The sequence below is a fragment of the Eutrigla gurnardus genome (assembly GCF_963514095.1).
Source record: "Eutrigla gurnardus genome assembly, chromosome: 24".
NCBI classification, from domain to species: domain Eukaryota; kingdom Metazoa; phylum Chordata; class Actinopteri; order Perciformes; family Triglidae; genus Eutrigla; species Eutrigla gurnardus.
In genome coordinates, this window is record NC_139935.1 from 12,394,869 (window position 1) to 12,409,906 (window position 15,038).

Genomic DNA, 15,038 nt, shown 5'->3' on the forward strand with positions numbered 1-15,038 from the left:
ACTGGCTTCCAGTCCATTTTAGAATTGATTTGTTCATGTTTTTTTAATACTTTATTTTTAAAGTCACCCGGTGTTTGTACATTTGCATACACATGGAAAGGAAAAAAGGAAAAAAAATTGCATAACAACAACATGGACAGCATAACAGTAAGAGAAACATAAACAAACATGCAATAAATAAGTAAATACAAGTTTTAAAAAAGAAAATAATAATAATAATAAAAAAGAAAAGAATTACAACAGGCAAATAGGATAACCACAACTATGACATCCACCTTAAAATTAAATTAATTGTAGTAGGTTGACCACATGGCCCATCTTATTTCATACAGTCTCCCCCTCATTAGGGCCACGGGGCAATCGCACCGAGCACTGGCCCCTACAGCTATAAGCTGAAGGGACCAGTGTATTTTTTTTTGTCACACATCTTAATGTTTAATGTTAATGGTGTTTTTAAGACCCTACATGGTCTGAGACCCCAATATCTCTCTGACAGTCTTGTGAGGTACCAAGCAGCCAGACCTCTCAGGTGGTCGAGAACAGGCCGCTTGGTTATTCCCCGGCTCTCCAGGAAAAAAACTAAACTGGAAACATTCCTTTATAGCTGCACCGTCCAGGAGTCTGGTTGAAGGTCTGGATTATTACTTTTATTGTGTTCTTTCTTTTTATTTATTTATTTATTTATTTGTTTATTTCGGGCATGTCAGTTAAATCATCATCACACATCATTGTTCACATAGTAAAATACACATGGCCGAAAGTTAAAGCGGGAGAAGCCAAGGCTTATCTGGTCCCGCCCCCATTACACACAGGATAAAATCATCATCATAATCTTTTCTTTTCATTGCATTTTTCACTTGACATAACTTTTCCTTTTCCTAGTGACATTTGACAAAACATGTTACAGCATTAGGTGGTACAGAGAGCTGAAGTCCAGTGCATACAGATTACGTGTGTGTCTGCACACGTGTCCATATTTATTCATCACGATAGAGCAACAGTCTCAACATGTAGACAAGGTCCGAGGGAAAAGAGAAGTAAAAAAAAATGAAAAAATAAAAAATAAAAATAAAAATAAAGATAAAAAAATAAAGTCCAGTGTAGGTACTAGTTGTTGAGATGGTGAGAGATGGTGTGGGAGCCCCCCTTTTTCTTTTTTTTATTAATCCTCACTGTCCTCTGCAGCTCTCGCTGCCCTTGACTTGGCCACTTCCTCCCGGTTATTGGCAACTTCAGCTCGCTTCCGTGAAGGGAACTCACGAACTGCCGAGATATCAGAGCGCATCCCGACCACAGTAGACCGAGTGGTGGCGTTGTCCACCCTCACGCTGGTCAGCTCCGTGGCGATCTTTCTCAGTTTCCGATGTAGCATGAAGATTCCACATCCCAAGGCGATCATTCCAGTTGTCGTGAACGCGAACACGTACACGTCCTCGACGTCTTCCACATCCAGAGTGGCAAGGCAGATGACTCTCCACTTTCCCCAACCATCCATGATGTAGCCGGACATGAAGGTCCCATCCGGACACGCAGGTTCACCAGAACCCGCACGCCGTGTTGAGAACACTCTGTCAATAGCATTCAGTGACCAGTTCAGCAACTCCATCGTGAATTGTAGGAGTAACAGTTGCGCTTGGTATTCATACCTCATTTATCTACACATTGTTGATACTCCCTGCTACGTACAACTGACATCACACCATACAGTTTCTTCGGTCCAACTTATTGTTTGGGTACAGAATGTTCATTAGTTATGCTCCCATCCCGTCACAACACCATGTCTGCTGATTCGTGCCTCAGACATTTATCAACTCTCATGCAATAATCTATACCGGTCAACGGTTGAATTTACATACTTCTTCTTAAAGCCACTTAGTGTTGCTGATTTTTTGACTTCTTCTTCTAACACATTCCATAGTCTAACCCCTGTGACCGATAAGGAAAAGGATTTTAACGTAGTTCGTACCTTTCTTTGCCTGAAAATCATGTCCCCTCTAAGATTGTGTCTCTCTCTGTGTATGAAGAGATTTTGTAGGTTCTGAGGGAGAGTTCTGTTAGAAGCTTTGTACATCATTTGTGCTGTGCGATAGCTTACTAAGTCATATAGTTTAAGTATTTTCGATTCGATAAATAACTGAATTTATTGGTTTTAACCTACATGTCACCTGTTGCTTTTACTATTCTTTATTTATCCTTTAGCTTTTTATTGACTTCTCTTTTAGATTGTAACTAGTTGGTTGCTGTTATTGGTTGTAATTATTTTTATTCCTACTTTTTAAAGGATTTAATTCACATGCATCATTGATCACATCTGGTGCTTTTATGCACACAAGGGCTGAAGTTGGGTCTCAGCTTTGGTCGGGACACTGCCCAGCAACCCCACTGTCTTGCAGCTACGCTACTACTTACTCTCTGGGTGGGGAAATAGAAAAGAGACATCCAAAGCTTTGTCCAGACCTGCAAACTCAGAGGGGCTGAAAAAGGTGACATATTTGCCCCAAAAAAACCTGAGTAGGGGGGTTTGGGGGCATCCAACATACAGAAGCATTCTGGTGTACTCTGAGAAGAAAATAAGGGTACAGACAAGATTTTTTCAGTTAAAAAAACAAATGTAGTAGCTAAAAAAAGTATATGTAGTAGCTAAAAAAAACAAATGTAGTAACTGATCAACAACAATAAGCACACAAACACATACGACAGTACATGTTATCATACAAACCCAGCAGAGGCTCTGAAGCAATCATTCATCAATCTAATTTCAGTACATTCAATTTAAAGTACTCCCAGGATGTTGTGAATGTACCATTCTGAATCTTTGTCATCAAAGTCCAGGGTAGCCAGAGCTTTGGGCATCAGGTTCAGGAGTGCAGATTTGATATAGCAGGCAAGGAAGTTGGTGAAGACTTGCAGCTGTATGTCATGCAGTTTAGGGACAAGTGTCTGACTGCCTTGTGAAGAAAATAACATGACGTTGTGGTTCAATGTACAGAAATGCACACAGGACAGGGTTTCCTCCAGTGCTTTATAGGCCTGGCGGGCCAGCAGGCTTTTCTTGCATGTTGAGTTGGAGCTCATGTATCCTTGTGAAAGTGTTTCTCAGTACTCACGGATAACCACAGTTCTCTCAAACCCTCGGCTCAGAGGAGTAAGGTGAAAGGAGATGAAGAAAACTAGTCCTGCTGACACGTCCTCATACAGCAGCAGTCTCTCTGGCGACAGCGGGGATTCTGAGCACCCTCTAGTTTAGTTTAATAAGTTTATTTGTATCAGGGACAATGTACAAAATAACATTAGTCTCGAAATGAGACGAGATGCCTTGTACCGGATTTAGCTTACTAGCTACTTTCCATCCATAGTCCCTGGGCAGGTGAATAAGAACAATAGAAATATAAGAATGATCAATTTACATAGCATTCTAAACATCCATACACATATGCATATACACCCTCTCACACATCACAAACACTCAGGACATAGTCCTATTTCATATCAGTTAACAAAACATACAGTTATTAAAATACTTCACACTTTGCCAAGGTTAAGAATAATTTAGGCTCATGATTAATGCTGACATGTCTGATTTCTTAGGATCCATTTTTTGACTTCCCGGGAGAAAACATTGAAGTCTGTACAAAGTTTCAGATTAGTTGGAAGATTGTTCCATGATGTGACAGATTTAAAAGAGAAGGCAGATTGAGCAAAGGCAGAGCTACGCTTAGGGATGTTACAATCTCCACTTGAGACAGATCTTAAGGCTCTGGTTCTGAGTTTAACAAAGGTTAGAGAATTATTTTGTACACTAGACGGACATTAGAATACATCATTAGATTATCAAAGCTAAGCATTTTATATTTGTTTAGTATTTCACAGTGATGATACTGTCGTGACTTTCTGTCTAATATTTTCAGTGCTTGTTTGTGTAGTGACCTGATGGGTTTCAGGACAGATGGACTTGCCTGAGACCAACAGGACATACAGTAATTATAATGTGACAAAATCATGGCATTGAAATAAGTTTTCGCGGCTTCAACTGTTAATGAGTTCCTGATGTTTCTAAAATTTAACAAGTTATATTTCAGCGTGTGGCTCATTTTCTTAACATGGCCCTTAAATGTAAGAGTGGAATCTAGTATCACACCCAGGTATTTGAACTCACTGACATTTTTTATTATTTCTCCATTAACATATATATTTGGGAAAATAGTATTTCGTTGTTTATTTGAGAAATACATGGTTACCGTTTTATTAGTATTAAGTGTAAGACGAGAGTACTGAAGCCACCGTGTAACTTTTTCCATTGCCATTGACAGCTTCACAGCTACTTCTTCGGGATCTTTCCCAGCAGTGTACAGGACCGTATCGTCCACATACATCAGGGTCCCTACTTCATCACACACAGATGGAAGGTCATTAATGTATGTGCTAAACAGCAGCGGCCCTAAGATGGAGCCCTGCGGCACTCCCAACACACAGGCTTTGTGTCTCGTCCCTCTCTTTTTTGTTTGTCCCACCCCTTTCCGAATCCGGTTGGTAGTTGACACCCATCTCTAACAGGCACGGATTGGCTAATAACAGATTGATTCCTGGTTACTCAAATAAACAAAAGAAACGTCATGAGACATTCACAGACCATGAAAATCATGGGACATTTTAGTACCTTCCCCAAATGAAGTGCACGGTTCGATGATGAGGCAGAGCCAGCGTAAGTTAGCACGGATGTTAGCACGGATGTTAACACGCCGTCAGAGCAGCCTTCTGCGTGCCGCGATGGTAAACATCGAACTAGCGGTTCTATTTCATCCTTACTGACCACCAGAGTCAGTGCTTAACACTGGATATCTTCTGTCTTGCGCATGCGCAGGTCGAGTATTAATATCAACCAAGTCACCTGTGACCTCGGATGACCCCCGGCTCAGGTATAAGTTCTGGTGTCATCCGCGAAATCGCTTCCTTTTCATCTTCTCGCTTTGCAGGTTACGGCTTGTTACTGCAGTATCATTAGCTTTAGCTAAAGCCCTATATTATAACTTTTCGGCTCATCGCTTGTAGCCTTGTGGTCTCTAGATCGGAGTTGCGTATTCTTCGCCCTCCAGAGGCTGCGACAAGCCGTCCTTAGAGGAGGATTGGTGATTACAGGCCGTTCGGCCTCGGCCGGGACGGACGGATCCTCCGATCATCACTCATCACTATCACCACCAGCCGGTAAGGTTGATTGGTTTATGGTAATAATAATAATAATAATTCATTTAATTTATATAGCGCTTTTCAATGACCCAAAGACGCTTACAAGGGACACAAAAGAAACAGGGTAGAGACATACAGGGGGAGACGAGGGAGAGACAGTGAGACGTTAATGAGCGAGGTGATGGAGAGACCGGATATGGGTAGGGGAGGTCGTAGGCTTGGGAGAAGAGGTATGTTTTTAACCGGGACTTGAATGTGGGGAGTGAGGGTGAGTCGCGGACAGATGTGGGGAGAGAGTTCCAGAGTCGGGGTGCAGTACGGGAGAAGGCTCGGTCGCCGAAGGATTTGAGTCTGGATATGGGTGTTGTCAGGGAGAGAGTGGAGGAGGATCGGAGGGCACGGGTGGGGCGGTGGGGAATGAGGAGGTCAGACAGGTAGGGGGGGGCCAGGTGGTGGAGGGCTTTGAAGGTGAGGAGGAGGATCTTGTAGTTGATGCGCTGTTTGATGGCGAGCCAGTGCAGAGAGTTGAGGACGGGAGTGATGTGTTCACGGGACCGGGTGTGGGTGAGGAGGCGGGCAGCAGAGTTTTGGACCATTTGAAGTCTATGGAGGGAGTGGGAAGTGATGCCGGTGAGGAGGGAGTTACAGTAGTCGAGGCGGGAGGAGATGAAGGCGTGGATGAGGGATTCGGCAGGAGGGGGAGAGAGGCAGTGTCGGATTTTGGCGATGCGGCGGAGGTGGAAGTAGGAGGTCTTGATGACGGAGCTGACATGATGATCGAAGGAGAGGGTGGGGTCCAGGATAACGCCAAGGTTGCGTGCCAGGGGGGAGGGAGTGATGGTCGAGGTGTCGATGGTGAGTGAGATGGGTCCGGTTTTGCTGAGGGTGGATTTGGTGCCTATGAGGAGGAGCTCTGTTTTATCACTGTTGAGTTTGAGGAAGTTGTGAGTCAGCCATGTTTTTATTGTGGAGATGCAGGTTTCGATGTGGGTGAGGGGAGGGTTCTTGGTGGATTTGGTGCTGATATAGATCTGGGTGTCGTCGGCGTAGCAGTGATGGTCCAGGTTGAGGTTGCGGATGATGTGACCAAGGGGGAAGAGGTAGCAGATGAAGAGGAGGGGGCCGAGGACTGAGCCTTGGGGGACCCCCTGCGTGACCGGGGAGAGGGTGGATGTGTGGCCGGAGAGGGAGACGAACTGTTGTCTGTTGGTGAGGTAGGAGGTGAGCCAGTCGAGTGCAGTGCCCTCAACACCCTGTTGGCGTTGTGTTAGGCTAGCGGGAGCTAGGAAATGCTGATACGGCGTCAGTGAAGTGAGTGCCCTCGCTCCCCTCTCCTTGCCCGTATCGTTTTTCGGTTTACTTCATGGCGTTTTTCGCTAATGAAGCAAGCTAACTTAATGTGGAGAAGACGGAGAGTATTGTCTGCTCTCCTCTCACTGGCATTTATTTCATAGGTAACATGTCCTGCGTTCACGGTTAGCGGAGAGCTCTCGCTCTGGCTGCCCTGAAAGGACGCTAGCAGGAGCGCATGCCCCGCGCTAGCTTTAGATCGATAACTGCCATATCAGTGAAGGTGGGTGTCCTCGCTCACCTCCCTCGGTATTATTGATCACCGTTTTTCGGGTCCTGTGTTCACGGTTAGCGGAGTGCTCTCGCTCTCGCTGCCCTGAAGTGTGCCTCGGTGCTAGCTTATGCGAATAACTGGCATACTAGTGAAGTGGTGTGTCCTCGCTCCCCTCCCATCGTAGCGTTGAACACTGTTCGTGTCCTGTCCCCACAGTTAGCGGAGTGCTCTCGCTCAGGCTGCCTTTGGGGGGTGCTAGCAGAAGCCTGTGCTCTGTGCTAGACTTTATATTGATAACTAAATCCCAATACTGATAAGCTGCCGTATTTGCGAAGGGATTGTCCTCGCCCCCCTCACTATAGCATTTACAGAGGGAAATTCACGGAGAATACATACGGTCGCTAGGTCGTAGAGTGTGTTCCACTCTCCTCTCACCGTAGCCTTACAACCGTCTTATGTCCGGTTCTCATGGTCAGCAGAGTGCTCTTGCTCGGCCTGACTGTACTGGCACCGTTGCCGCAATGGATTCACATGCCTGAATTCCTGTATTCCCATTGTCCCTCTTGTCTTGGCCTTGAGCACCTGAGGGAGGGTCTTTCAGAAGACCCCTGCATGAACTGCAGTTACATGCCTCTCGCTGTGAGAGTAGCAAGGCTGACTGAGGTGGAGAGCCTGATGGCCGATGCTTGCTCCACATTGTCGGGGCAGTCGTCCCAAGCCTGCCCGCCCATCCGAGCAAGCGGCATGCCACAGGGGCTGCTCGGGCTCCCTCCAGGAAAACGGCCAAGTCTGACAAGCTGGCCTCAAAGGTGGATCTGCTTGCAACAGAGCTGGCCCAGATGAAATCTCTCCTCCTGTCCCTCCGCCCTGTTGCTCGCACAGAAACCGCTGTTTCACCCGAGTGAACATCCATGCCTTAGCTGTTTCAGGAGGAGGACATTGTATCCGTGGCAGCTTCTGCCACTCTCTTTAATGAGATGTCCTCCCAGGTCTCTCGGCTTAGCTCTCGTTCCTCCGCTCAGAGCTCCGTGGAGGGGACGGCAGATGGCTCCATGGGATCCATCATTCGTGCAGCCCTGGCACGCCTGCAGCTGGATCTCAAGCAAGCAGAGCCGAAGCCGGCTCGTGCTTTCTTCAGGCGCACTCCGGCCCCTGCCACCTTCACCATCCCTCCCTCTAACGAATATCTGAGGGAGTTGCATGCATGCTGGAGAGACTCTAAGGCTCTCTCCCACCTTACAGCAGACGGCCGGACTTTGGCTGCAATGCAGGATGCGGCCAAATTTGGCCTTGACCACATGCCGGCTGTTGAGCCGACAATTGCTTCCCTTGTAATCTCCCCCGACGAGGCCCTGAGGCCAGATGCCAGGTGCCCTTGCCTGCAATGTCGCATTACAGACGACCTTCTTTATAAGGCATATGGCACAGCAGCCCGGATGGGTCGTATTGGCAACACGGTGCACTGCAGCAGGCTGAAGTAGACGCATCCACCATCAGCCTCAGTGATGCCTCGCTGCAGGCTTTTGCCTTAATGTCGAGGGAAATGGGGCATCTGATGTCCACTCTTGTTCAGACTCGCCGCCAGGTCTGGCTGGCACAGTCACCCTTGTCCGAAACATGTAGGAGGACCCGTCGCATGGTTCCAGTGGAACCAGGGGAAATGTTCGGCGCAGCCGCTCTGCAGGCACTCGAGCGGACTGTCCAGGCTGATCGTACCAGGCGGCAGTTCTCGGGTCTTAGCAGGGGCATGCCCCCCCCCCCCCCTCCGGCAGGGCTGGGGGCTTGGCATCTGCCCCACGGGGCCAACCCTGGCCACCGTCTCACCCCAGGGGCTACTATGGGCCTCTGCAATCTGCCGAGATGCCTGTCCGCTGCCATCAGGAGCCTGCCCGCTTTACCTCCGAACAACCTCGGGCCACGGTGCATAACCGTCGCCCCCCCCCCAAGGCCCCGAAAGGCCGGGGGGGCAGGAATTGAAGTTTCGGGGCTGGCTGTCGGACATTTCTCCCAGCAGCAGCTGGACTGCTGGGCAGCGCAAACTCTGGATCCCTGGGTGGTTTCCACCCTAGCCCAGGGTTACAAACTTCAGTTCCGACGCCGGCCCCCTACCTTTGGCCGGGTCAAGATGACATGGCCGTCATCCACGACCCGGCAAAAAACCTAGCCCTAGATCCGGAGTTATCCGCCCTCCTGACCAAAGGGGCAATCGAGCCGATGGATCCCTGGCTTCAGCCCGGGGGGTTCTACTCGACTTATTTCCTGATCACAAAGAAATGCGGCGGGCCTCGGCCAGTCCTCGATCTAAGGGGCCTCAACAAGTTTCTAAAAGTCTTGCCATTCCACATGGACAGCGCAGCAGATGTCCTTCATGCCGTCGCCGAAGGAGACTGGTTCACCTCAGTCGACTTGAAGGATACCTATTTCATGTTCCTATTGTGCCTCATCACAGGAAGTTTCTTCGTTTTGCTTTCCAAGGCCGTCATTTTAAGTTCAGGGTGCTCCCATTTGGGCTCTCCCTCTCCCCACGGGTATTCACCTGGTGCGTCGTGGCAGCTCTCTCACCTCTGTAGTCGCAGGGCTTGAAGATCCTACCATACCTGGACGATTGGCTAATTTGTGCGCCGACCCGGCTTCAGGCCGCCAAGGACACGGCTCGCCTTCTTTCTCACGTGTCTCAGCTCGGTCTGAGGGTGCACTGGGAGAAGAGCTTTCTGATCCCCTCACGGACCATAACCTTTCTCGGTGTGGATCTGGACACAGTTACGATGGAGGCCCGGCCCTCGCCTCGACCTGTGGTCGATGTCCTCCATCATCTTTCCTTATTCCAAGGGGGCACCATGTCCGCACGGCTACTGCAGGTTTCCCAGGCTCTTCTAACGTGGGCAGCCCCTCGCCTGACCAGCCTACGGGCGGCGTATTTACAGGGGCATCAGAATCACCCAGAGGTGGTGCACAACATTTGGGGTCTCTTCGGAAGAGCAGAGGTGGACCTCTTTGCCTCGGAAGAGTCAGCCCACTGCCCACTGTAGTTCTCCTTAATGGAGACGACCAGCCCTCTGGGTCAGGATGCTCTGGCCCACGCATGGCCAGACAGCCTTCTCTATGCCTTCCCGCCACTTCCCCTGATCCTCCAAACGCTTCTCAGGGTGCTTCACCAGGGGCACAGCCTGCTCCTGGTGGCCCCCTTCTGGCCTGCCAGGACCTGGTTTCCCCTGCTGCACAAACTCTGCTGCGGGACACCCTGGCGCCTTCCAGAGAGGTCAGACCTCTTGTCGCAGCTGGGGGGTTGGATTTGGCAGCCCAACCCTTGCCGCCTTCGGTTGTGGGTTTGGCCGCTGCAGGGCCCAACCCGCTGCTGAGCGATTGTATAGAACCCGTCAGGAGAACTATTCTGAGTGCTAGAGCACCTTCTACCCGCCTGCAGTATCAGAACAGGTGGAAACTATTTTCCAACTGGTGTTCAGTGCACTGCTCCGTGTCTACCATCCTTAAGTTTCTGCAATCGCTTCTAGACAGTGATCAGTCGCCTTCTACACTGAGGGTGTATGTGGCTGCTATTTCGTGGTTCTCCGCTGGACTCCCTCCACCTCACCTATATAGGTGGGTATTCTGGATTCCTCGTGACTCTGTTGGTATGAGTCATCCAGTGTTAAGCACTGCCTCTGGCGGTCAGTTAGGATGAAATAGAACGAAAGTTACGACTGTAACTCAGTTCTATGAATCCTGGATGACCACCAGAAATCCAGGTCACTCAGAATCTCGTGAGCTGCAAGAAGATTCTGTAGGAAGCGATCTTGCGGATGACACCGGAACTTATACCTGAGCCGGGGGTCATCCGAGGTCACAGGTGACTTTGTTGATATGAATACTTGACCTGCGCGAGACAGAAGATATCCAGTGTTAAGCACTGCCTCTGGCGGTCATCCAGGATTCATAGAACCGTAGTTACAGTGGTAACTTTCGATTTAAGCGGACCCTAAATTTAGCGGATGGCTCTACAAGACCGAGTATGGTAAGCATGTTTAGTACTTTATTAAAATATTAACAATATTATGCTCGCTAATTTTATGTTAGTTGAGCAAATTTTGCTATTAAATTCAACACTAGATATGTTTTGTTTTATAGCTGTGGCTTTTTTTGTGTCGTTCTTAGGTATGTTTTGCCGGGTGTGTCGCAACCACTGCAAGCGGGCAACGCAAGGATCCTTAACCAGAGTCCTCACGTTTGCACTTTTGCACATTTATGTTAGTTTATTTTACTTCTAAATTTGACCAGCAATGGCTTATTTTAAGATTCACCAGGATTGAACTTTAGTGAAAACAATTGATATTATTTATTTTAATTGTATTTTTTTTTTTTTTTTGTTAAAACCATATTTCAAGATTGCGCCTTTTTGTAAGACTGCATTTAAGTATTGTTAATAAATGGCTTACAATAACACATTATAGTCATAATTTCAAAATTCCTGTCAACTTTTAACAATTTATCTTTACAAAAACATGGTGGGCGGCCGGTGGGCTTCTCTAGTGGCCCTACCACCAGGCTGAGCAAGTTTTCTGGGGGGAAATCCTGCAGGGTGTCATGTCTGTGTTTTGTCATGTTCTGTTTCCTTGGTTTTGATTTCCTGTTTTATTTTGTCCTCAGTGTGGTTCCCTGTCTCGTACTTCCTGGTCCTTGTTGTTTCCACTGTCTTGACTCCCCCTCCCTCTCGTGTTGATTACCATGCCTGTCCTGATGTGTTTCACCTGTACCTCGTCAGCTCCCTGCCTCCCTGTGTATATAGTCTGTGTGTTTTCCCCTGTCTCTTGTCGGATCATTGTTGCTGTCGATGTCGTTGTCTCTTGTCGCTGTCATGCACCACGTCTCGTCCCTGGATTTGTCTTTGTCCCTGCGTCCTGCCTTCCGTGTCCCTTCGTGTTTGGTTCCGTTTCGTAAGTGTTTCTTTGCCTGGTGTTTTTGCCCGTGTGGTCTCCTTCATTTGATACTTTGTTTTTTGTCTTAGGTTTTATTTTGTATTTAGTTTATTATTTAAATAAAACCTCTGTTTTAACTGCACTTGGGTCCTCACCACCTGTTTTTCGAGTCCACGCCTGTTTCCTAGCCCGTAAACCTGACAGAATGATCCGACCACTTTAAGGACCCAGCAGAGGCTAATGATGGACTCGGCAGCCTTTTTTTTATGTGGCTCGACACACGAGCTCCGGGAGGCTACCTACCGACTCCAGTGTCTCCAGGCCGAGCACCGGCATGCTGAGGGAGAGGAGGAGAGGCAGTCGGCCCTGGCGAGGGCCAGGGAGCTGGTTTCCGCCAGCCCGTGGCTCAGGGGCTCATTGCCTGCCTGGGTCAGGGGCTTCCTCCTAACCCCTGAGCATTTAGTACACAAAGACTTTAAGAGCGAGACATCAATGATGTAAACTCACAGTGATTTAAAACATCACATCATAACAACTCTAGGTCCTTGAGAGCTTTTGCTGTCCTAACTCATAGAAGACACATGATTTAATTCTTTACAAACAATCCTCATCACTATCTTTGTCATCCTTAGCTTTGTTTACAGCCGTCTTCTCATCCTCTACATTCATCTTCTCCTTTTCTGTGGGCTCCTCCAGTGAAGACTCTCCATCGGCCGAACTCTCATTGATAAAAGAATGTCCGCCAGATCCGGAGGGACGGTTGTACAATACATTACAATACAACAATACATTATGTAAAAGAACATTCTGTTATATTAAAATATATCAAAATATTGGTTGGAACAATTCTGTCTTCCCAAACTTTGGTTGTGACTTGTCCTTATCGTCCCGATGCAAACTTCCGCCCTCGTGCACACATCAAACTGTGCAGCTCTAATGTGATCATCACAGGTTAGCGGCTGCATGAGGACCATGAGGGAGAACATGGACGTCCCCACTATTCTGCAACAGCAGTGCTGTGTGAAGAGAGTGCAACACATTTCTTTGTCACACGGCTGATATGGTGTTAACGTGGCACAGTTGGTGTCTCCCTGCCTTATTACGTGGAGCATCCACAGTTAGTGAAGTGTTGTGTTGTCTGCTTGTGGACCTCGGTGTCACAGTGGGACAGAGACCACATCAGCTTCACCCTTAAGCCACGAGTACACGGGAATGTGATGGAACATGGCTGCAGGCTGTGGTGTTGTAACCATGTGTTCTGGTGTTCATGATGAACTGATGGTGGAATTGTTTTGAGTCCAGTTTGAATCACTGAATAGTTTCATGACATCTTTTTCTCTGGTGTCTGGTGTCTTTTCTCTCTCTCTATTTGATCTTCTATCATCTCTCCAGACTCTGTCAGGCTGCTGAATGGGACTAGTCTGTGCTCAGGCAGACTGGAGGTGAAGTCCAACCAGTCCAACCAGTGGTGGTCCTCAGTGTGTGAAGCTGACTTTGACCAGCAGGATGCAGAGGTGGTCTGTAGGGAGCTTGGCTGTGGGGCTCCTTCAGTCCTCCAGGGGGCGCTCTATGGAGACGTGGGGGCTCCAACGTGGACCAAAGAGTTCCAGTGTGGAGGCCATGAGTCTGCTCTCCTGGACTGTAGAAGCTCAGGCTCAGATAGAAACACCTGCTCACCTGGCAAAGCTGTTGGACTCACCTGCTCAGGTAGAAGAGGAGCTGCAGCTTTGATCTGGTTCATTTCTGTTCTCATCAAACTCACTTTGCTCTTTGACTGACGACTCTCTTCTTTCTGTTCAGAGCCTGTCAGGTTGGTGGGAGGAGCCAGTCGCTGTGCTGGAACACTGGAGGTGAGACAGGGAGACTGGAGACCAGTGGATGGCGATGACTGGACCCTGAAGGAAGCAGCTGTTGTCTGTAGAGAGCTGGACTGTGGCTCTGCTGTTTCTGTAGTAGAGAGAGAGGAGTCCTCAAGAAGACCTGTGTGGAGGATCAGGTCTGACTGTTTTCATTCTGGATCCACTCTGAGGGAGTGTGCAGGATCAGATTTCTCTTCCTCCATCCAGAATCTCACCTGCTCAGGTAAGCCCCTCAGTGACATCATCTATGACATCATCTATGACTGAGGTTTTCAAACTGGGGCGTGCCGAGTAGGGCCGTATGATGGAATCACATATTTTGACAATGAAAATGTAATCAACTGTAAAATGCAGAATTACATTGAATTTATAATATATATATATATATATAACATTATAACGTTTGTCGAAAGAAAATAGAAAAAACACATTGAGAGTCTCTCCTGTGTTTTAGTGTAATCAACAGACAGGGTCTCTCCTCTCTGTCTGTTTCACAGAGGGGCGGGGCTGACACACACACACACACACACACACACACACAGTGATTGATAGTCATGTCGAAGATGTTTATTATAAGTATTTTCTGAGTTTTGTCATCAAATGACCCACAAGAATCCATGTGATGAGCAGCTCCAAACACAATCTCACGTTAGAAACACTGAGAAATGAACTGATTCACAACTGATAGTGAAACTTAAATAGCGGCGAGTGGATCGACAGACGCGCTGACTTCAGACACGGTGAAAGTCCATAAATGATTGCACACACATTTGCATATTTATGCACATGTTCATGGTCTCTGAATAACAAGCAATTATAAATCACAATCTCACCACAGAAACAGCGACAGCTAACCTGACTCTCGCCAGATTAATTTCGTTCCGCATAGCTCCACTCATCCATCTGGGATTGCTCCATTGGAGAGGTGTTTGCGTATGAAAAATCCTTGCATATGATAGGATAAGACACTTGTCCGTCATCTTTATTGACGTGCTACTTCAACCACTCACATCGAAGCCAATCCGTGACGCTAATCATGCTAAAGAGAGCGACGAATCAAAACAGTCTCACAGTCGCTTCTCCGCCACGTCACATCTATGAACCTCCCGCCCTGCGTCCTGATTGGCCCGTCCATGAAATCTGGTGCGGAAATCACTCCCAATGGAGTGATCCCAGATGGATGTGAGTGGAGCTAGGCGGAACGAAGTTCATCTGGCGAGAGTCAGGTTAAGCGACAGCAGCGCACGCAGAAATAACGGCGCGGCAGCACTCCGTGAAATGAAACAAAGATATGGACGGAGCTCTAGAAGCGATGACGTCATGACAAAGATGCATTCATGCTGCTTACTGCTAGCTAGATCGATCCGCGTCTCCATCAGCTGATTCATCAGGAACGAGACCAACAACACGATGTACGTGAGAACGTGATAGTAGAGCTGACGGTGAGACGAGGAGGGCGTAGCCATGACAACAGGGAAACAGCGTCCCCAGGAGAACGGCAATGTGGTTGTTTTACGT

The 15,038-nt window shown here is 48.0% G+C and overlaps 1 protein-coding gene across 1 annotated transcript in view; it reads left to right on the forward strand.

The window, feature by feature from the left end:
• The window catches only part of LOC311010067 (scavenger receptor cysteine-rich type 1 protein M130-like), a gene marked incomplete at both ends in the record, with an annotated part of 38,587 nt that overhangs the window by 2,778 nt on the left and 20,771 nt on the right, over window positions 1-15,038 (forward strand). Inside the window, 2 exons of the mRNA XM_084004548.1 lie at window positions 13,054-13,368; window positions 13,462-13,743. Coding sequence (XP_083860674.1) covers window positions 13,054-13,368; window positions 13,462-13,743 — 597 coding nt within the window. The remainder of the gene's footprint in view (window positions 1-13,053; window positions 13,369-13,461; window positions 13,744-15,038) is intronic.